This window comes from Castor canadensis, chromosome 16 (genome assembly GCF_047511655.1).
Source record: "Castor canadensis chromosome 16, mCasCan1.hap1v2, whole genome shotgun sequence".
NCBI classification, from domain to species: Eukaryota; Metazoa; Chordata; class Mammalia; order Rodentia; family Castoridae; genus Castor; species Castor canadensis.
The window spans coordinates 48,195,000-48,218,644 of record NC_133401.1 but is presented as its reverse complement, the minus strand read 5'-3'; the positions used below and the strand labels follow the sequence as shown (position 1 = coordinate 48,218,644).

At 39.3% G+C, this 23,645-nt stretch overlaps 1 protein-coding gene across 5 annotated transcripts in view; it reads right to left on the bottom strand.

The window, feature by feature from the left end:
• The window catches only part of Lvrn (laeverin), a 109,541-nt gene that overhangs the window by 81,853 nt on the left and 4,043 nt on the right, over positions 1-23,645 (bottom strand). For all 5 annotated transcript variants that reach the window (XM_020171569.2, XM_074056990.1, XM_020171568.2 and 2 more), the window contains exons 2-4: positions 9,873-10,015; positions 8,445-8,584; positions 4,887-5,013 (exon numbers count right to left, since the gene is read on the bottom strand). In XM_020171569.2, the coding sequence (XP_020027158.2) occupies positions 4,887-5,013; positions 8,445-8,584; positions 9,873-10,015 (410 nt within the window). The remainder of the gene's footprint in view (positions 1-4,886; positions 5,014-8,444; positions 8,585-9,872; positions 10,016-23,645) is intronic.

Genomic DNA, 23,645 nt, shown 5'->3' with positions numbered 1-23,645 from the left:
AAATAAACAATGAACAGGCCAAGAAAGAAATCAGGAAAGCAAGTCTAGTTACAAAAGCCTCAAAAAAAATGAAATAACTAAGAATAAACGTAACAAAGGAGGTGAAAGATTTCTGCAATAAAATGTATAAAACCGTGAAGAAGACACTGGAAGATGGAAAGACTTTCCACGTTCGTGTACTGGCAGAATTAGTATTACAAATAAGGATATACCACCAAAAGCAAGCTATAGATCAATGCAATTTCCATAAACATCCTAATTTCATTCTTCGCAGAAGTAGAGCTCATATGGAAACATGAAAGACCCCAGATATCATAAGTAATCCTGAACAAAAACAGCAACACTGGAGGTATCACAATACCGGACTTCAAATTGTACTACAGAGCCATAATAGCAAAAACAGCATACTGCTGGCACAAAAAACAAACAAGGGAGTGTAGACCAAGGGAACAGAACAGAAGACACAGAAATAAAACCATGCAGCTAAGCCATTTGATCTTTGACAAAGGAGCCAAAGACATTCACTGGAGAAAAGAGAGCTTCCTCAACAAATGGTGCTGGGATAAATGGCTATTCACATGTAGAAGACTGAAAGTAGATCTCTATCTCTGACCCTGTACAAACATCAACTTAAAATCCATAGATCTTCCATGGGCTGGCAGTGTGGAAGCACTGAGTCCAAACCCCAGTACTGCCAAAAAAAAAAGAAAAGAAAAGAAAGCCATCTTATATAAGCTCTGAAACTTTGAAACTACTGTAGAAAAACATAGGAGAAATATTGGAAGATTCTATTGTTTCTGGATTTTCTGGAGGTGATCATTTATTACTTTTATGACTAGAATAACCATAAAAGTTTGCTTATTTTTTTCTAATGGAAGAAATGTCATCTATAACCCATATAACCTTTGGGAACAAGGGTCTGAGCTGTGTGATGTTAACCACTCAAGCTGTGTGTGTGCATCACTGAAGTGCACTTGTGCTTATGCATACACCAGTCACTTCACCCCCTCCATTCGTCAGTGGCCTCTGGACACTTTGTGCTCAGTTGCCTTGGCCTAGACGGACCATCTTTTTTCTAAACGTCCCACTGCCACCCTCCCACTTTCTTCACAAAAGGCTGCTCTGCCACCTACCCCCGACCTCTATGTTCTCCACAAACAGTCTCTCTCTGCTCCAGCTGTGTGCTATCCCTGCACATCCTCTGCTCACGCCAGGAAAGCTACCAGTACTCATGGTTCCATCTCAGCAACCTGCTATAAGAAGCCATTTCTTACTAAATCTGATGATAACTTTTTAAACTTTTTTTTTGGCAGTATTGAGTTTGAACTCAGGACCTTGTGCTTGCTAAGGTCCACTTGAGCCACACCCCCAGTCTTTTTTGCTTCAGTTATTTTTCAGATAGACCTGGGCTGGCCTCAGACCTTAATCTTCCCACCTATACATCTCCTGAGTAGCTGGGATGACAGGTGTGTCCCACCATACCCAGCTTGTTCTAGAGATGGTCTCACTCACTTTTACACAGATTACCCTTGAATTGCAATTCTCCTATCTCTGCTTCCTGAGTAGCTGGGATTACAGACATGAATCACCATACCCCTAAAACTTTATTTTAATTTCAGATGCATAGAATTAGATTGAGAAAAATCCCTATCTCTTGATCAACTATCATCATTGGTTCACATATGGTCCTGTTGTATTTTATTTAAATGATTACCTTATTTTTTAAGAAAATAAAATAATCCCAAGAATCTATCACTTAACCTTTAGGACAGAGAGTTAGCAAACTTTTTCTGTGAATGGATATATAGTAAAATTTTCAGCTTTATGGCTTATATGTTTTGTCACATTTTGTGTTTACCATTCCCTTGCTTAAAAAAAAAGAACATTATTTAGTTTTATTAAGCTTTAGAAGAAGTGCTTCATCCTCATTGCTATATAGTTTTCCATTGTATGAACATACCACCATTTATTCTATCAAGTGACCATTTTCATTGTTTGGAGGCTTTTATAAAAATTATAGCTATGAGCATTCTAGTTCATGTCTCCTGGTACATACATACTTAAATTCCTCTTGAGTATGTACTTAAAGAGAGTATTACTAAGGTATTCTAATGATTAACACTACAAGATAATAAATATGTTTCAAAATGGTTTTGACAATTGATCTTCCCACAATGTTGCATTCTCCAACATTTACCTTGTTAGAATGTTTACTTTCTGACAATTGAAGGAGTACAAAAATGGTGCTTCACTGTAGCCTTGGATATCAATTTCTCAGATTACTAATGAGGTAAAGTATCACCTTTTCTATTCCTCTATCTTTTATGTGTATTTTATTCTTAATTGGGCTGTATTTGCTTATTTGTTTGTAGATGCTTTTTGTATATTTAGGACCCTCCAATGACTAGAGCCTGTTTCCCCATCTTAGTTACTTGAGCAGAGCCCTAGCCCCTTGATGCTTTTGCATTCACACTCCACCTACGAAAGTAACTGGTACTATTTACCCAGTAATTTCTCACTAATTATCAATATTTCCTTGCCTTCTGGTTGATCTGTACACACATTCTATCTCCAGCACAGGGAAGTGTATAGCATATATAACCAGTCCACTGTGGTTATAAGGATAACCATAATCAAAACATCAAAGAGAATCTGCCATGTACACTTTGCAAATCAAAATGCTCATATTTATTCCCAAAACTATTGTACCATTTTTTCTTTCAAAATTTATAACACAAACACCTAACTCTACCAGTCTCTATAATACTTTGATATTTCAGTTAAGTTTTGACTTTAAAAAGTGAGTTAAAATGGTGTTCTTTATAATAGACACACGATCACAGCTTGTATTCCATTAGAATCCGAGGCTCCGAATTCACTGAGAAGCTTCATGACAAGCTAAACTAACGGCACAGAGAAATAACCAAGAGCTTTCACCTGACTCACCCAGAGTGCGAATATGGCATGGGAGGTTGCGGCCGGGGGAGGCATCATTGCTTTCGTTTTGTTTTGTTAGTGACTCAACTATGAGTTAAGGTAATTAGCATCATCATTTATCTTTATCCTGAAGACTGTAGTAACAGAGACACTGTTTGAACCAAAGATGCTCACTGTTTGAACCAGAGACATCGTTTGAACCAAACGATGCTCATAGGGTAGCATTGGTTAAGATGCTAAGAAGGACACACATTTTAACATGTCAAATATGACCCTGACGTCCTAGAAGTTGATAATGTAGTCAGAATTTGGGTTGAATTACTGAACTAATTGCATGTATTTATCCCTCTCCCACCACTCCCCCCTCAACACCCTGGCCAAATGTTCACTGGTTACCATGTGAGACAAGCACTGACAGAGGCTCTGCAGGTACAAGGGAAAAAATAAACCAGATCTAACCCTAAGTGAGTCCTATCAAATGAGGATGGAGGAGTGAACAGGACGATGTAAAAGCTAGAGAAAAGGAGTCAGGGACGACTTCCTGGAGGAGGGAGAACTGAGTTAACAAAGATAAGAACTGAATGAACCAGTTGAGTAGAAGATACTCCAGGAGGTCCACATTGCACATGCAAGAGCTGGAGGACTGTAGGGAGCTGGAAGTATGGGGAGGGGTGGTGGAGACTGAGCCAGAGCATCCTTCCCATGGAAGAATCATGGATGATTCTTCCCAGGGAACAGTCAGAGCCCAGGGGAGAGGCCAGGACACCATTCTGAAGTCCTGGTACATTCTTAGGGCAATGGGAAGCTGCAGAGAGGTTTTAAAGAGGACGTTAGCATGGTCAGACTTTTCTCTGAAAACATTCCTGTGGCTTTGTACGGAAGGATGGGCTGGAGGGGTGAAAGGGAGGGTGGAAAGTCAAGTGAGAGGGATGTTGGCGATGCAGACCAGGGGAATAGGGAGAGGGAGGAGGGAAGTGAGGGGGTGGAAATAAGGTGTCTAATTGGAGGGAGAGGATATCCCCCAAGGGATCAAAGATAACACCCAGGCTTCTCACCTAAGGGAGCACAAGTGCCTCTTTCTTGCCTAGACAAGGGTCACCTGGGAGCCTCCAACATAGGAGTGCCAGGCCTCGACTCCTGCTGCCTCCACCCTTGAATGACAGGTGGTTCCTCCAGGGTCTGTGACAGGACTGAGCTGCTACCCATTCCTTCTTAGCCAAAGGCTTAAGCTATATATCCTTCCACCTTAGCTCTCTACTCCCTACCTTCTTCTACCACCTTCCAGAACAAACAGAGTTTACTGTGTCCAAGACTTCCCCTGACTCATCACAGGAACAAAATACATTTTAATCAACCTGGAGAGAAATACCACTGAACTTTCTGAGCTGAGTGATGCATACAATTTTACAGACATACCATTCCAATCTGATATTTACAAAGGTCCTCAAGAATATTATAGCCACGCATGGTTCCAGTTTTACACAATGAAAATTCACAGATGGGACCACCAAGTCCTAATCCAATGACTCACAGCTAAAGAACACTTAGAAAAATCCTTACTAGAGGAAACTGGACTGAGTCATGCAAATTCACTAGCTAAAAGGATCCACAATGCAAAGCACTCAACACTTGCATTATGAGAAAAAAGGCCAGCAGAACCCAAAAGCAAGAGTGGGGCCCAGAGGAGGTGAGGCTACTCCTAAGTGCCCAGCTGGAATCCAAAACCCAAGCCTTTAAGCCCCAGCTGGACACACAGCACAGGACAGAGAAGGTACAGACCGGCTTCTGTGGGAAGGCATGACATATAATGATGACAGTCAAGAGTTGCAACACAGGAGCTAACTGGTGATGGTACAGCTTTAAAAGCTCATCTGTGAACCTGGGACCACACACAGGGGCTCCATGACAAGAATCCTATTGCATTAGAAAGAAAAAAAAAGACACCTCACCTGTTTTTGGAAGAGGATAACTGATGTTAAATAAATCCTCCAGAAATGAGAAAATGGGACCTGTGATGTTCAAAGCGAAGTCTGCGTTGCCATTTGCTATCGCATCTTTTCGGGCCCAGATGCGTATCTAAATCAAAACAAGTTAAGCAGTAATTAGGAAGGGTGACAGTCATTTTGAAAAGTGTCAGTCTGTTTGCTCCAATTCCCTGTTGCTCTAGAGCTGAAGTCTTACCTTTTCTGAAGAAGCTACATGTTAAAAATATTTATATCCATATGTGTGCCGAGAAAATCCAAGAAGGCAATTCATTAAGTTAACAACAGTGATTTCCCCCAGAAAGTGTGTAACATTAGCTTTTGCAAACATCACCTACGACTCTGTAATTATAAAACAGTCCTTGGGATGATCCATAGGATGATCCACCAGCCCATAGAAAATGGGGATTCATCCTTCCTTTTCAGGACATAGTTCTAATGAATCAAAGCAGAATTGTGCGTTAATGGTAGTTACACAGTATGGTGCACAGTAAGCAAATTTGAATCATGCAAATTTAAAATGGTTTAATAATTAAAATAAGCCAGCATGGTGACTCATGTCTATAATCCCAGCTACTTGGAAGGTGGAGGCAGGAGGATCATGAGTTTGAGACAAGTCGGGACAAAGTTAGTGAGACTCCATCTCAAAAGAAAAGGGCTAAGGATGTAACTCAAGTGGCAGAGTTGCTTGCCTTGCAAGCATGAGGCCAGGGTTCGACCTCAGTACCACATCAAAAAATTAAAATGCTCACAGTCTTGCCTCATTTTCAAAACTTTAAATGATAACTTCCCCTAACTTTATAAAGAGTTTCACGAAGAGTCTTACAGTTTGAACGCTGTTGAAGCAAGTGAATTATCTGTTTATTTTGTGCAAAATGACATTTCCACTTTAGAGGGTTAAAAGGAATCTTTGCAATTTCTTGTTTTTCTTTAACCATGGTGTTGTTTGAGCACATGGAGACTTCTTTGTGTGATTTTAGTGACTTTATGTTCCCCTTTTAACATTCAGTACTATTGTAATATAGAAGTATTTCCATACTCTACAACAATATCATCTGAGCAATTTTTAATAAGATAGCCATCCTGTTTTTCAGGACATGCGTGAAACTAAAAATCCTTGAAACCAAAACATTTGTCTGATGTGAGTGCAGTGAACTTGGGAAGGAGCTCTGCAGAGTGTTCGAGGGAGCTGAGAGAAACAAGCAACACCACAGTTGCAGCCTTGTGCACTCCAGGAAAGCATTCACCTGACTCTGCTTTTGTGTCTGCTGCAAAACTTGTCTCAAATTATGCGCATTCGGAATTATGTGAGGGTTCAGGAATGAGCCTCCTTCCCAAAACGCAACCACCTGTGTTTGAGGCTCCCGCCTGGATCCCTCCGTTGCTTTCTGCCTCCTCTGTGCTGCAGAGGCCTCCTCGGACTGAGAAAGGTGAACCCGGAACTTGGCCCTGCCTTTACACTCAACTTACCCTTCACCTTCTCCACTTCTACCCACAGAGGTGAAAGTTAGGAAGCCTGTCCAGCCAAAGGTCACTATGTGGACAAAGAGAATGGCCATCACTCCCCACAGTGGAGCTAATGTACCTGTTTTAATTGCAGCCTTTTGGAAAACAATAGCATTACCAATTAATATTTGCACATTAATTTTCAGTTTACAAAGCTCCTTCCATAAGGAACCATGCTGTAAGCCAAAAGTCAGACAAACAATGGGGATTTCGAAGTGGGTAAGAGGGTGCATACCCTGTCCCCAGCAGGCCAAGGAGGACCAGTTTGGACAGGCAGCAGTAAAGTTCTTTCAAGATCATACCTGGCCCACCAGGTGCTCCCGTGGCCCTTACTGGACACAACAGATCTTGACACCTAAGAGAAGAATATTTGCAAATACCCACAGGTGCCAAATTCTACACCAAGTATGTACTTTCCTCACCTTCCCATGTATTTCCTGGGTTGATTCTCACATTTCACATTAAACACATTCTTGATTTCATGAAATCTTTATCTCTTACTTAATAAGTGATTTTTGGATGGGCAAGACTCTATTCCAAGCATGCATTTGGGTTCCCCTCTAGAAGATACTGTGGACTCCTTCACGTTGTAGCACTGAGTCGTAGCCAAATGCAACATTCCACTGATAAACTCAGCCCAAACTTCACTTTCTGGCTGAGAGCATTACTTTCTTGGGCATGCTCTATTTACTCGTTGTTTCTAGGGCAGCTGGGATCTTTCACCAACAAAACACATTTTATCCCTTTACAAGAACTGTTGACTGAGAAGTGGCTCTCACCACTGCTAGCCACTTGAGATGTAGATGTGAGGGAACACCATGGGTCTATCACTCACTAGGAGAAATATGGGGTCCCCTCCTTTCAGGCTCAAATGACACATCTCCAAACCATGACTGAACATATTTATTGATGTCTGTCATGAACATTTGACCTCACCAGCATCATATCTGGGAGCATCGAGGGTCTTCTAAAAATTTTTCAAAAAGAGAAATTTGGCTACGGCCAACAGCTCAGGCAGAAAACAAGCTGTCATCTGCATCCAACACTGTTGTTATGAATACATTAGGTCAGGAGGAGTACCTTGATTAATTCTCCCCCTGCCACGGGCGTAGCTCACCCATAGCTTCCTCCTCTTCACACATCAATGGTATGAGCCTGGGAGACCTCAGGCCCAAGACTGATTCAGCCAGCTTCAGGGTGTGATTTTTCTCAGCCCCACAAGGCAAAAACAACTAGAAAGAACTGAGTTTAAGGCACTGATTTGACTGACCTCCACAGTCCATGATAGTGAACCAACATGTAAACACCACCATAATGACCTGGATTCTTCTGGAAAAGCTCCTGATCCCACGAGAGTATAACTGGGTGAAAACCAGGTCTTTCAGGACACAGCACCCCAGCCCCCTTTACCAGGGCAAAATGATGGACATTCAAAGTTGAGGAGTCCCCACAGTGACTCAGCTTCTACATAGGGATGACCATTTCAGCCACAGCAGAGGCTCCAGGCTGAAGTCTGTTTTGATTGGTTGGTGCCCAGGCCACCATGGTTGCTAACAGCAAGTGACTCGTAGTAAGCCTGAGCCTCAAGGTACTGATACAGAGCTCTTCCCTCTGTAAAGGACAGCTCTCCTATACTCTGCAAAGGCAGAAAGAGGAAGAGGGTGCTCAGAACCTGGCTTGAGGAATGAGTTTAATGTACAGTCTTTTTAAAGAAACCTCTCCACAGAACTGTAACAGAAAATGTCATCCTGATTTTTTTTTTTCCAAGACAAGTTCTCTCTATATAGCCCAGGCTGGTCTCAAACTTGTGATCCTCCTGCTTTAACCTCCTGAGTGCTGGAATTATAGGTGCATGCCACCATACACAGCTTATGTCCCAGTCTATAAAGCTACACTAAGACCTTTCATGGGGCTTGGGAGAGGGACCAGCAGGTGGCAGTGAGATAGGCAGGCATGAACCCTAGACACAGGCAGAAAGGATGAAAATCTGCAGCCAGATCTTGTCCCTTCCATACTCACCTCCTTGCCCCTCTCTGTCCTGTTGACATAGTCAAAGTCACATATGGCAAGTGCCACTAAGTAAGTTGGCATGGGAGGCGTGGTGTGAAAGGTTGTAACAGTCCACTGGTTTCCATCCGTGTCTACTTTTTCAGACTGACCTAGAGAAATAAATGTTAGTCTGAATCACTATAATCTTAGACAACATGTAGCTTCGAAATAATGCATCAAGTCAACTGTCACCCAGCCACTCCTTCCCAACTACTTCCCATAGTCTAGCAGCTCAGACTTCCATATCTACCACTAAGCCATAAAAGCTAAGTTGGGTTCTTGTGAACTATGGTCATTCCAGTATCCAAACACAAAGTAACAATATGGCAATGGAAACATTAATTACTCTTATTTCGTCAGTCCTCTGATTTATATACATGTGTTGAAATAATACGCTGTAACTCATAAATCTGTACAATTAGAATGTTAACAAAAATGTTTGCTAAATGTTTAAGGTGAAAGAAATGCTAACTACTTAGATTTGATTATTAAACATTGTATCCTTATGGTTGAATCATCACATCCCACAAGTATGTACAATTGATGTGATACAAAGTAATTTTAAAAATAAATAAAAATGCACTAGGAGGGTCTAAGAACAGCATCTTGACTAATATGGTCTAGACTGAAGGTCAGCCCATGAGTGCTGAAAGTTTGGTCTGGGATCTGCCTTCTTTTTCTTCCACCAACTTCTAGTTCCTTGTCCAGCCCATTTCTCACAGCACTCAATCTAGAGCCATCTAGGTCCGTAGTAGGATAACAGGTGTGATTCTGCCATTGTCAAGTTTCAGCTAGGTCCTTAGCAGAAGCAGTCTGGAGCCTAAAGCTGAAACCACAAACTGAAATGTGGTGAGGGCTAGCCATTTCACGTGACAAGGACTGTCTACACCAACAGGAAGTAGTGGAGACATGGTGGGTGTGGAACACAGACCCAGTATGCAGGAGGCAGCCTCTGTCATCTCAGCTATAACTGATTGCTGTCATGTTAATGCTGCAGGTCCAGTGTTATTAGATCTTCTGAGTTTTCAAAGAAATAAAAATCTAGGTTTTATATAAAACCTCTGCATCTTTGATAGCTAGAAACTAGTTCAATCAAAAGAAAAAAGTCACGTGAGCCAAATAAGACACATCTGTGCATTGGATTCCGACTAAGTCCACCAGCCTGTTGCCACTCATGATCAACATTAGAAGCCCAAACTAATAAGCAGGCGGGCTGCCAGTGTATAAGAACGTTGTTTTCTTCCCAAATCCTAATACAGAAAGAATTCCAAGATGTGGAGCTAATGCACACCCCACGTGGCCGCTCTCCCTCCATACTACTAACACACTGCCTACAAAGGCTGCCGACATCAACGTTATAAAGTTTGTTTTTCTGTCATGACAGGGAGCCTCACTTACCTAGCTGGGGCGTGTTGGAAAGGGCCACGTAAAGAGGATGGTGAATAATGGTAATATTAAATGTTGCCTTCAGAGCAGGCTCGTCAAAACAGGGGAAAACATTCCTGGCAAATGTCGGTTCCATGTGAGATGCTATCAAGGCCCTGAAATACATTTTTGGGAAAAATTCACTTATTTTTGTTTCACATCAATGAAAGCAAAATCTAAATATATAGAGACATTGAGGGTTATAATTAAGTCTGGTAAGTGAGAAGGCACAAGAAGCTTCTCCACATCTTCCTCACTGACCTTCCCATAACACACACACTCCAATCCCCACCGCACCTTAGGATTCTTGCAAGACTTAAAATAAAAAAGAACTCTTTAATTTTCAACCACAAACTATTTGCCTCATTATATCATAAACCTTTTGTAAACAAAATAGGAACAAACACAGCAAGTATACAACGCCAGTCTTTTGAGAAACTGGCCTTTTAAAAAAACTAGGATTACTTCTCTGCAAATAGTCTATTGCTTTCATCCTTCACCAGAATACAAGTCAGTTTAAATAGTGTCTTCAGCTTTTTCTCTTTTCTCAAATGTCCCCTCTCTTTCCTGGTTGAAAACTTACAGTTTTTTATCTTGAATACTGTTGGGTGTAAGCAATATAGGTACAGGCCAACTGAACAAAGCAACTTTCAATTACATGGGTACATTCATCAAATCCCTACTGCTTGTAATATTCGAAGGACAAATACAAGCACACCCTTATCCCACGGTGCACAGGCAATTTAAAGGGGAGATGATGTCAGGGTCACCTTCTGCACACACTGCCTGGGTCTGACAAGGACATGAGTCGTAGCAAACAAGGTTTGCCCAGAATAAACCTGCAGTCTTGCTATTTCTCTTGCAAGACTCTGTGACCTGGGAACCTCTTGACTTGATAAGTATGAATGCTAAATTCCTTTTCCAACTAAGGTCCTGAGACTTAACATCTCTGATACACTGACCCTTGCTTCAGGCCCAATTCTTAGATAAATAAAAGGAAAATTCAACAAAGATATCTTAAGAGAATCTGTCCCATCCACTCCTCACCTCTGCCCATCCTCCTTCACCACAAGGTCTCTCTGCTCTCATAAAAATTCACAGGGCCTGAGAGGGACACACAGAGCAGGTGGCACATTCAGAAACTTCTCACCACCAGCTTACTTCAGGGCTCTATAACTTCACTGGGTCAAAAATATCTTTTATAGCTACCTGTTCCCCTATTTTTTCCCATTTCATTATACTCTAGCCAGCACAAATAGGAAGGAAGCCCTGTGGACTCTTACACCAGTCAGTTTGGCCACAAGACCCTGGTCCTTAATGCCAGCAACTGAACAACCCTAGATAAGTCACATCACCCTGCTGAACCCCAGTTCTCCACCAAGAAAATAATGACTATCCATTCTGTTTTTCTGTTTGAGCTTTTATATTATTAGTAACTACATTTACCAATAAATCATCTTTGATTTCCTTCCAAACTCAGAAATCATACTTGAAATGGAATGAACTATACAAGAAACCCAAGAGCCAAAAGTGATAAGACACAAGTAGAGGGTTGGAGATCACCAATTGAAAATGCACTGAAAAGGTTGTGGGGATTAAGCTGGCCACAAACTGAATATAAATCATGTTTGCCTCCCCCCATAAAAAACTGGAAGCCGGGGATTTTTTTTTAATTTGTATCATTTATGATATATGACAAAAACCCGGGTTTCTAGAAATTAAGTAAGTGCTCAGTCTTGAGGTGACTATAAAGTATAGGCAGCTTAGTATTAATATATACAAAGAATATGAAGGGCTGGGTATGGTGATGCATTCCTGTAATCCGAGCTACTTGAGAGGTGTAGGTAGGAGGATCTTATTCAAAGTTGGCTGGGCAAAAGTACAAGACCCCATCAAAAACAAATAAAGCAAAAAGGATTGGAGGTGTGGCTCAAGTATAGAGCACCTGAGTAGCAAGCCCAAAGCTCTGAGTTCAATCCCTAGCACTGCCAGAAAAAAAAATGTAGCATTTTTTTCAGAGTTTGTTATGTTGGCATTAGTTTATTTCATAGTTTTGGTTTTGTTTGCTGTGTATAAGGGGGACAGGATAAAGTAGAGAAGATTCATACAACTGACAATATAGTGCAAAAATACTGAACAGAGAACTCAGCCACCTGAGTTCTTGCTAGAAATGTACAGTGTAAACAAAGTTATGTGACTTTGGAAGAGTTCAACTCTCTGGATCTTCATTTCTACAAATTTCAGGGATGGAACTAGCTGATCTCTAAGGCCATTTAGAGTTCTAAAACTGAATTGAAGAGGAATACAGCTATCCAACAGGAAGGGAAAAGAGCCCATGAGGTAGCCATGATTAAAGTCAGCTGTAATTGGGACACTCAGTCCCCTTGGGAGTTCATACATGGCCCTCTGGAATTGTAGAACGCTTTGTGCAAATGGTGGCAAATTAACACAACATAAAATGAAATATACAGAGGAAAAAGTGTGTCTGAATACAAAATGCATAGTTATATATTGGGAAAGCCTACAAATTCACATTGTTTTCTAACAGAAGCTTTAGAAAGGAAAGCTGGACAGTATCTCCTCCTCTGCCATGACGTCACAAAGCTTATGCATCTCACAGGGTTGGCAAGGTTGGGAGGAGAGAGAAAATCAGACTCTTCAAGGAAGTGGGAACCAAAAGGTCAAGAGACTTTAGAGTCCCCATTTCTGCAAACTGAACATCAAGCAAGTGCCTTCTAACTCCATGATTCAGGTCTCCAGAGAAGTGAAATTACAGAAACACTCTTGGATTTTATTCAACTATTTTCCTCTCCTGTTTTATACAAACAAATTAAAAGTTTGGGGAAAGTCCCTATAACACTCAGACTTTTTGGCTCTCACTCTTAATTGCAAAGGTCACAGATATATGATGTGTATATGATGTGGTTATGACCTCAGAGTGGTATTTCTTTCCCTTCTCTCTCTCTGTGGTGGAGTCGGGCAACACTGTGAGGATACGCAGACCTCAGAAAATAGAATCATCCATCACTTTCTTCTCCCTTCAAATTTCACTGAAACATGCTATTGTGGTGCCCATTAAGTCTATGTATAGAGTGGTCAGCTGGTGAGGGAATTAATTTGGGGGAAATTTGCCTCCTTGTGGCTCAGCACTATGGAACCACTTTCCCGTTCTCTTGTTTTGCCAAAGAATCATGGCCTTACCACTGTCTGGCTGGAAGAGATCTTAGCAGTCAAGATCCACATCATGCCCTTAGGAAATCAATCTATTACCATAGAAAAATATCTTCTGTATCCACTCACTAAGGCATTTAATTCCAAATTATTTTATGAACTCCGTATGCCTACAACTCTAGTTCATAAGTGCTAAATAATAGAGTTGGTCAAAGATTAAGTAAAACTTCAAAATTTGTCTCCCTCCACCCCTTAATTTTTTTTACACAATGCACACTCAGAAATCAAACTTTTTTAGTAGAGCCAGATGTTAAACCATTGGACTGTGGTTCAAGGATTGGCCCATGAATCATGTTTGTTTATTACTTGGGTAATAGGATCTGAAAACTATAGTTTCCACCAGGACACAAAATATAATAGATGCAAAATTCCAAAGAAAAGTGCCAAACCATGTTATGAGGCTCTTCAATGTGAACAGCCTTGAGAACAAAGAGGTCCCTCTTGGGCATCTCTGCTAGACATAGACACATAAAAACACAGAAGAAGGGTCAGGGAGTAAAGATAAAAGAGACCAGAGAAGACATCTTTTGGCAGGCAATGTGTGATATTTTTTTCAAGCCTTCCATGCCATCAGGGAATTGGGGGGAGATGCAATCCTTTAACCCTGGGCTAGAGGAATAAGCCCCTCAGAGAGCAACAGAAGTATTTGAGTCTAAAAGATTTAAAGGCTGGTACTCAAATCACTCTTGAGATAGCCAAAACTGTCACTGTGGCCAGGGTCTAACTCTTACCAGGTGGGGATCTTTTAGCAAGAGGATAACTGGCTGTTTTGAAAAGAGTCAGAAGAATGCTGCTGCCTTGGAACCCACAGCAGAACCAGGCAAGGGACGTATGAGTTGAGAAGAGTTGTGAGGCCTGACACACAGAGTAATCCAGTATGGGAACTGTCACAAGTCCTGTCCAATAGAGACACCTGGAGAGGCTGAAGGAACTTGGTGATGCACTACTCGATGTCTAGGAGCAGAAATTGGAAATAAGAGCAGAGAAATAAGATAAGCATCCTATTTATTTGAAGGATTTATAGGAGAAAGAGAAACAGCAGGAAAACTGTGACAAGTCTATGAAGATGATAGCTATCTCAAGGGAAAAAGACATCTGCTGGGCCAAAGTGAGACCAAATGACAAGAGTTACTGCTCAAGTAAGAGTGTCCAGTGTGTCACGTCTTTCTGTCAACTGTTGCCCCATGGGACCCCAGTAGGGTTAAAATAACAGCTATCAAGATGGGCAGGGAGGCCAGTCATGATAGCATATGCCAGAAATCAAGGCAAAAGATGAGTTAGAAGAATCACGAGTTTGAGACCAGTGTAGGCTACACTTTTGCAGCCAGGCATGGGGGAGGATTGAGGTTTGAGGCAGCCCAAGAAAAACATTTGCAAGACCCCACCTCAACCAATACCTGGGTGTAGTTGTGTACCTGTCAGGTAGATAGGAAGTGTAAATAGAGGATTGTGGACAAAACCAGTTCCAGGAATAGATGTGAGACCCTATTAAAAAATAATTAAACCAAAAAGGGCTAAAAGAGAGACTTAACTGGTAGAGTACCTGCCTAGCAAGCATAAAGTCCTGAGTTCATGAGGTAGGTAAATGGAGAACAAACACCTTTCCACTGGCTTCCATCCTGAAGTCAGTATGGAAGTAAGGATGGAAGGGTAGGAAGGAGGAAAAACAGAAAATTAAGTGCAAAGGTTTGAGTATTATACAACACCAGCTTTCTCATTTTCACCTCTAACTATATTTGTGACTTAGTGACTGCCAATCTTTTGTCATAGAAAAATGGCAGGAAAGTTATTATTTCCTGGAAAAGAAAATACAAAGGCTCTAACAAGTCATCCTTTTCCAATACTTACTCTGGATTCCAGTCAAAAAAGACAGAAAAAGGCAGACACACCAAATTGAACAGTTATACTCAAACCAAACTTCCTGCATAAGCGCTAAATAAAGTAGAACTGGTGGCACCATAGATTTGATTATGCCAGCATCCATGAACATACCAGTGAATGCTGGTGGGCAATGACAAGCATGAACATCAAGCACTGGCAGGCATTAAACAGAGAGTCTGGAGGCAGCCGGAAGAGAGTATGAAACCCCTCGAAAGTCTAAAGACAAAGTCCTGCTGACCAGCACATCCCTGCTTACAAGCCACAGGTGCATCTTGGAAGTTTTGGTGTGGACCTAAGCAGCATGATCACATAGAGAGTCAGAAAACCCAGAGCCCATCTGATGCCATACCAGTTTAGAGAATAGCCTGTGAGTTGTCAGGACCTGGGAGACATGGAGAACACCATGGTCAAGTGGGGTATGAAACCAGAGGTTAGGAGCCTGGCCCTTGGGAGCCAGCGATGGAAATATAATCAGAAAGTTAAGTCTACTTTTCTTTACTTGGTCCCCAGGTCAGGGCACTGAGTGGCTATTCTCCCTCTGAGCTAAATCTCTAAACCAGACACCCAATACTAGACTAATTGGTTCTGAATTTTAAAAAATAATAACTGTTTTGGGGAAGAAAGACAACCAACCTCCTTCCTTAAAAACAACAAGGAAAATATTGACTACTTTTTGTCTTTTTGGATTTTTGTTTGTTTGTTTGCTTGGGATATTTTTGTTCTCTTATTTTTTTGTACTTTTTCTCCATTTTTTACAGTCATTATACATGGGCCACACCACTGATCTTTTACTATTCAATTTTTAACAATCTTTTGTCCCTCCCTCTCCTACCACCCTCCCCGACTTCCACTTTCTTTCTGACCACAATTAGAGTAGTCCTCCCTCTTAAATTTCTTCTCTCTATTCCACCAACCACAGTCCTTCTTTGTCATCATTATTTTGGGCAGGTCATTATATTGCAGATCACTTTTTATTTTTTTCTCTTTCTCCTTTTTTCTTCCTCACTATATCTTTACTGGGATCTTTTCGATATATCTCCTTCTTATTACCTCCCCTTCCATCCTTATTATAACATAAAGTGGTATTATTCATTAGTGTCATCCTTCCTATTTCAATTACTACTCTTATAAAGTCTTCTAGTTCATGAAGTATTATCTTTGCTCCTTTATTCCTCTAAAGATACTGAAGCAGTGACAATGACTGTTCTTAATTAGGGATTACTGTCTTGTTATACTTGGTGTGAATATAAACTATTGCTTCTGCTGTTAATTATCTTCTTCCTCTGGAGGAGAGTGGGGGGCCAGACCATGTCTTGAATAAGGTGGGTGAGAAAATATACCACAGCCTGACACTACCTTGTCCAAACAATGTGGATACTTCAACTGAAAGGACACAGAATATGAAACCTTCAACCAAAGATATGACTTTGCATACATAAATCCTAATGTAGAAACACAAGCAATATGTAAAAACAAGGCAACAATGTCACCTCCAAACTTTAACAGGATATGAATAAACAGCTGAATGAACTCAAAGAGAATTCAAATAAACAGCTGAATGACAATGCTGGAAGGAAGACAGTGCTGGATATGAAAGAGGAATTTAATAAGAACATAGAAATCCTAAAAAATCAAATTGAAAGTCTGGAAATGAAAAGCTCAATAAGTCAAGCAAAAAACTCAGTTGAAAACTTGCTAGTAGAACAGAACAAGGTTGAGATAGACTATCAGAACTTGAAGGTAAAGTAGAGCAATTAGAACACTCAGATAAAGGCAAAGAAAATCCCTAAGAAAGTGTAAAAGGAATGTAACAGAACTCTAGGACAACATGAAAGCACTAGTCCTATGATTCATGGGTATAGAAGAGGTGCAAGCTAAATTCATAGATAACATATTCAATAAGGCAATAGCAGAAAATTTCCTCAATCTTGAGGAAAGAGACAATCATCCAAGTACAGGAGGCTTTTAGAGAATGAAATAAATAAGATCAAAGAATAACCTCTCCAAAGATAAACTGTAGTTAAAATATACAGAACAAAAAAAGAATACAGAAAGCTGTAAGAAAGAAGTGACAAATCACATATAAAGTCAGATTAACAGAATAATGGTAGCTTTCTCAACAGAAACTCTAAAAGCAAAGAGGGCATGGATGATAAAGTCTAAGCCCTGAAGTGTCACCCAACATTACTGTATCTAGGAAAGCGATCCTTCACAATTGAAGAAATAAAAATTTTCCACAATAAACAAAAACTAAAAAAAAAAAAAGTTAAGACCACATACTAACACTGCAGAAGCCACATAAAGGAATCCTACACACAGCAAAGAAGGGAAACCATAAATCCCATTAGAAAAATAGCTAAGCAAATATGGATTACAAAAAAAGCAAGCATCACAAAAACAAAATGACAATGCCATTAAAAAATGGCAGCAAAATATAAAATTAACATAAATATCAGTAGCTGTTCGGCACACCAATAAACAGGCTGAGAAAGAAATCAGGAAAATAATCCCATTCACAGTAGCCTCAAAAATTAAATAACTAGGAATAAATTTAACAAAGGAGGTTAATGATCTTGAAAATGAGAACTATTAAAATCTTGAAGAAAGAAATTGAAAAAAAAAACCACTAGAAGATGGAAAGACCTCCCATGTTCATGGACTGGTAGAATTGATATTGTGAAAATGGATATACTACTGAAAGCAATCTATAGATTCACTGCAATCCCCATCAAAATCCCAATGTCATTCTTCACAGAAATAGAAAAATCAATCCTCAAACTCAATGGAAACATAAAAAGCCCCAAATAACAAAAGTAATCCTGAGCAAAATGTATAATTCTGGAGATATCGTGATACTGACTTCAAATTATACTGTAAAAACAGAATGGTACCAAAGCAGACACATAGATCAATGGAAAAGAAAACCCATAAATAAATCTGAATAGCTACAGCCATCTGATTTTGACAACACAGCCAAAAACATGTTGGAGAAAAGATAGCCATTTCAACAAATATTGCTTGGAAAACCGGATATCCACATGTAAAAGACTGAAACTAGACCCCTCCTCTCACCGCATTCAAAAATAAGTTCCAAATGGACCAAAGGTCTTAAGGAAAGACTTGAAATTCTGAAACTACTGCAGAAAAACACCTCAATATATAGGCATAGTTAAGAACATCCTGAATAGGACTCTAAATGCTCAGGAAAAAAGAGCAAGAATTGAGCAATGGATGGGATTATATCAAATTAAAAAGCTTTTGTACATCAAAGGAAATAATTACGACTGAAGAGACAACCCACAGAATGTGAGAAAATCTTTGCAATCTATTCACCAGATGAAGGATTACTATCTGGAATATACAAAGAGCTTAAAAAATTAAACATGAAAAGAACAACTAATACAATTGATAAACAGGCTAATGGACTTAACTGACAATTCTCAGAAGTACAAATGGCCAATAAATACATGAAGAAGGCTTCAACATCCTTACCCATATAGGAAATGCAAATCAAAATGACTCTGAGATTCCATCTCACCCCAGCCAGAATGGTGATCATCAAGAAAACAAACAACAAACACTGGAGAGGGTATAAGGCAACAGGAACCTTACACACTGTTGTTGGGAATGTAAACTAGAGCAGCTACTCTGGAAATCAGCATGGTGATTCCTCAAAAAACTGAAGCATGACTGCCTGTGACCTTACCATAAGCACTGTTGACCATACATCCAAAGGTGCGAATGTCAAGATTCCACAGAGACACCTGACACCCATGTTTATTGTGGCACTGGTTACTATGGTAACAAGCTTATGTATCCAACAATCAATGAATGGAAAAAGAAAATGTGGTATATATACAACATAAAGTACATATTCAACCATAAAAAAATGAAATTATGTCATATGCAGAAAAAAATGAATGAAACTGGAGATCATCTTTGAATAAAATAAGCCAAGCTCAAAAATATTGCATTTTTTCACTCATATGCAGAAAGATGATGACAATAATTAGAACATTAATGGGATATGAATATAAAAGGGGGGACTATAGGGCAGGGGGAGCCAGCAGGAAGGGGAGGGGAAAGGCGAGCATGATAGGGGATGTACACCACTGAAATACATATATACATATACACACACATATAGCATTATGTATAAATATTTGAAAAGGGGCAATAAGGAAAGGAAGGAGGGAAGGGTGTTAGGAGAGTATAATAGAGGGGTGAATTTGATTGATATACACTGCACACATCCCTGGAAAATTACAATGAAACCCTTTCATACAATTAACTTATGCCAGTAAAATAATAATGATAATTACAAATATTCTTTTAAAAATTATTACTTCCTGTTCCTTCATGTAGAAGTAGACAAGATGACAACATGGACTAATCTGTACAAGGACAGTGGGAATAACAGACTTGTAGTTTTATTATATTGCAAGGTATGCCTTTTCAGTATGTTAGTTACATTTGCTTCCAGAAGATCAAGCCCATTTTCCAGAGAAAATTGCTTAGTTACATGAAATACATGGGCTCAACCCCTATATAGGTAAAGAAATGACCTCTCTTCTCTGACACCAACATGTACATAGCTCTGGAGTCCACTGGCCTTATTTTAGGAAATGCAAATTCTTTCCTAATATTGGTCAATTTTCTATTTTGTGTGACATTCCTAAAGCAATGTACTAGATTTCCTAGCACAAAAAGCACCTGAAAGTCTTTTTAAATTCTGTGTTCACTGTCTACTCCTGAACAAGCTTATTTAGCTACTCTCAACTTTGTTTGCCCTCACAAAAGATCCTAATTTTCTACTACAATTTCACAATGCCTCCTCTGGATCTTTCCATTTGCCTGTCTCTAAAGATATTCTAATTATTTTGTGTCTTTTATCAAGTAAATACCATGATCAGAAATGGAAGAAGTATTCCTAAGGATACACCAGTCACATAATCTTTCAAATTAAATTTAAAAAGTGAAAAAGAACTTGGAGAGCCCCACCATCTTAATTTATAGGTGAACCGTGACTCCCTGGCAACTAGCAAGGAACCATGCCTCCAAATTCCATCTTCCATATTCCAAAAATATGAAATAATTAGGAATAAATCTGATAGGCATACAACATATGGACAGTGACAACAATAAAACCTTGCTGAAAGGAAAGAAGATCTTTGAGATATACTAAAAGTAGAGAGATATATAAGAAGAGAGAGATACTGTAAGTAGACATCATGAAGATGAGTCAAGATTAACTTTATAATTAATAGCATTCCTAAATCTAGTGAAGATGAGACTTTTGCTATCAGGAGGGAGTAACTGGCTGGAATTAGACCTCTGCTGAAAATAACTAAAAACCTGACAAATACATGAAAAAAATATTTTCAGACATTAGATACCAAGAAGCACAAGACTGGAATCCCTGAGAGAACATAAATAATCACCGTGTTTCTGTCTGGAAGGAAGGGGAAGCAGAAAGAGTGTCCAATGGTCTTATTGAGTTGAGGACACAGAGATTAAAGTCTAGAACAACCCAGACAGCTGAAATTTTTAAGGTAGAGTGCAATAGAGGAAGTAACTATACAAAGAAAGACCTCCACAAATCTTCATAGGATTGTTCTTGAATCATTGATCACTGGATTTTCTCATTCTTGCCTCTGACTGCATTTCTAGAACATTTGCCTACCAAGCATAAGGCCCTGAGTTCAAACCCCAGTACTTCCAATAAATAAATACATTCTATGCCCAACATGCAAATTGAATGGAAACGATGATTGGTGGAAGTAGAAGAGACCTTGGTGAGTCCCACAGTCTTAAATTACTGATATAAAAGTTGAGGTCCTGGGAGTTTGTCAAACTGGTTAGACAAGGAGTAAGTGGTAAGTAGAAGGGTAGTACAGGACTAGGGCTCCATGGAGGGAGGAGGATAAAGTAGAATGATAGACAGAGTGAATTCAACTATGATATACTATAAGAACTTTTGTGAATGTCACAATGTACCCCCAGTACAACAATAAAAATTTTTAAAAAGAATATGGCTCTAGCTCCCGAAGAGAGAAGACATAAATCACCAGTATCAAGAATGAAAAACATGATGTCAGTATACATTCTATACATATTAAAGTAATAATAAGGAAGTATTATGAACTCTATACTTATAAATTTGGCATCATTGATTTAAATAGATAAATTCCTTGAAAGATACAAACTACTAAAGCTCATTTATGAAGAAATAAATAACATAAATAGTCCTATAGCTAGTAGTTAAAATCCATTTCACAAAGAAGTCACGTCCCCACAGTTTCATTAGTGAAATTATACTAGGCATTTAAGAAAAAAAATAGCATATATTTTATATGATTTTTTCCTGCAAATTGAAGAGTAGAAAATACTTCTAAACTCATTCGTAAAATCTTTTGCTGCTTGAATAACAGAAACTACACAAAGGCATTTCAGAACAATGGCCACAAGTCAACACTTCTCATGAACACAGATGCAAAAGTTCATATCAAAACTTTGGCAAATCAAATCTAATAATATTTAAAAAGGCTAATGCATCAAAACCAAATAGGAAGTTTTGCAGGAATGCAGGAGTCATTTGCCTTTAATCTAGCAGATTAACAAACTAAAGAAAACCTGAATGCTCATCTCAATACATGCAGAATAAACATTTGATGGAATCGGGCACAATTAGGAACAGAAGATAAATTTCTTCAACCGAATCAAATGATTCTATAAGAAAAAAAATCCCACAGAGAATATCATAATTAACGGTGTGAGAGTGAACTTACTTTTTCTACTAAACATTGTGCTAGAGGCACTAGACGTTGGAATAGGGCAAAGAAAAGAAATAAAAATCAACTGGCTAGAGGCATGGCTCAAGTGGTAGAGCACTTACCTAGCAAGGGCAAGGAACTGAGTTCAAATCCCTGGACAGGAAGGAAGAATGGACTCAGATCTAGGATATATAGAGAACTCCCAACATTCAACAATGAAAAATTCAACTCAATTATAAAAGATATAAAGATACAATTCACTAAACATGACATGCAGAAGGTGAGTAAGAACATGGAAAGATGTTAATTATCCTTAGCTGTTACAGAAATGAAAATTAAAACTACAATGAGATGTCCATATATCTACCAGGACAACTGAAATAAAAAGTAGTCACAATATGAAATAGTGGCCAGGCTGCAGAGAAACTCTATCCCTCAGACATTGCTGGTGCTACTTTCTTTAAAACTAAATGTGCAATTATCATACAGCCCAGAAATTATACTTATGGGCATTTATCTCAGAGAAATAAAACCTGATGTTCACAAAAACCTGTACAAATTATTCATCAAAGCTGTATTTCTATCAGACAAAAACTGGTAACAATCAAAATATCCCTCCAGCTGGAGGTGTAGGTCAGTGGTAGAGCATTTGACTAGTGTATGCAAAGCCCTGGATTCAATCCCCAGCACTGCTGAAATAAATAAATACATAAATAAAATAATTAAATAAATAAAAAATTATAGATAAATAAAATACTAAAAGGCCAGAAAGTAGTGTCACAAAGGAACCCTGACACATCATTAGTAGGAATGTAAATTAGTGCAGCCACTCTGGAAATCAATATGGAAGATCCTCAAAAACTAACAACAGAACTACAATATTACCCTGCTGGACCAGTCCTGGGCATATATCTAAAGGAACGTAAATCTGCGTACAGTAGAGACACCTGCACAGCCATGTGTATAGCAACACTGTTCACAATAGCCAACCTGTGGAATCAGCCTAGCAGCCCATCAACAGATAAATGGATAAAGAAAACGTGGTATACATACACAATGGAATATTACTCAGCTATACAAAAACAATGAAGTTATGTTGTTTGCAAGAAAATGGATGGAACAGGAGATCATGGTGTTGAACGAGACAAACCAAGCTCAGAAAGACAAACATCGCATGGTTTTACACATATGTGGAATCTAGACATAAAAAATAACATAACATTGTCAAAGTGGAGTGTTGGAAGAAGAAACTAGAAGGAGAGGAGAGGGTGAGTGTAGTGAACAGATAGAAGACATCATGCATTATGAAACCCATTAAAATTTGTTTAAAAAGGGGGGTGACAAGAGTGATAGTGTGTGTAAATATGATGATCGAAGTGCATTCTATGTTTATATAGAAATATCAAAAAGTACAATTAGTACATGAGCTAATAAAAAATTTAAAAGACCCCATAGGCGAATGGCTCAAGCTGTGCTCCATCCATACCATGGAATACCCACTCCACAAATTAGAAGTTTCAAATTATTGACATACACAACTTGATGGATCCAGAGGTCATAATGCTGAGAAAAGGTGTCACACAACATGATTCCATTATAGAGCATTATCAAAAAACAAAATTGTAAAGATGGAGGAAGAATGAGGGGGAAGAGCGAGGGGAGGTTGGGGAAGAAGAGAGGGTAAAAATGGGGGAAAGAAAGAGGCCTATCCCCAAGGTGATGAAACAGTGCTTGACTCCTTTTTTGTTTTTTGAGACAGGGTCTCACCATGTAGCCTAAGCTGACCATGAACTCTCCATCCTCCTTCCTCAGCATCGAAGATGATGGGATTATAGGAGTGGGTCACAGCTAGTGCTGTATC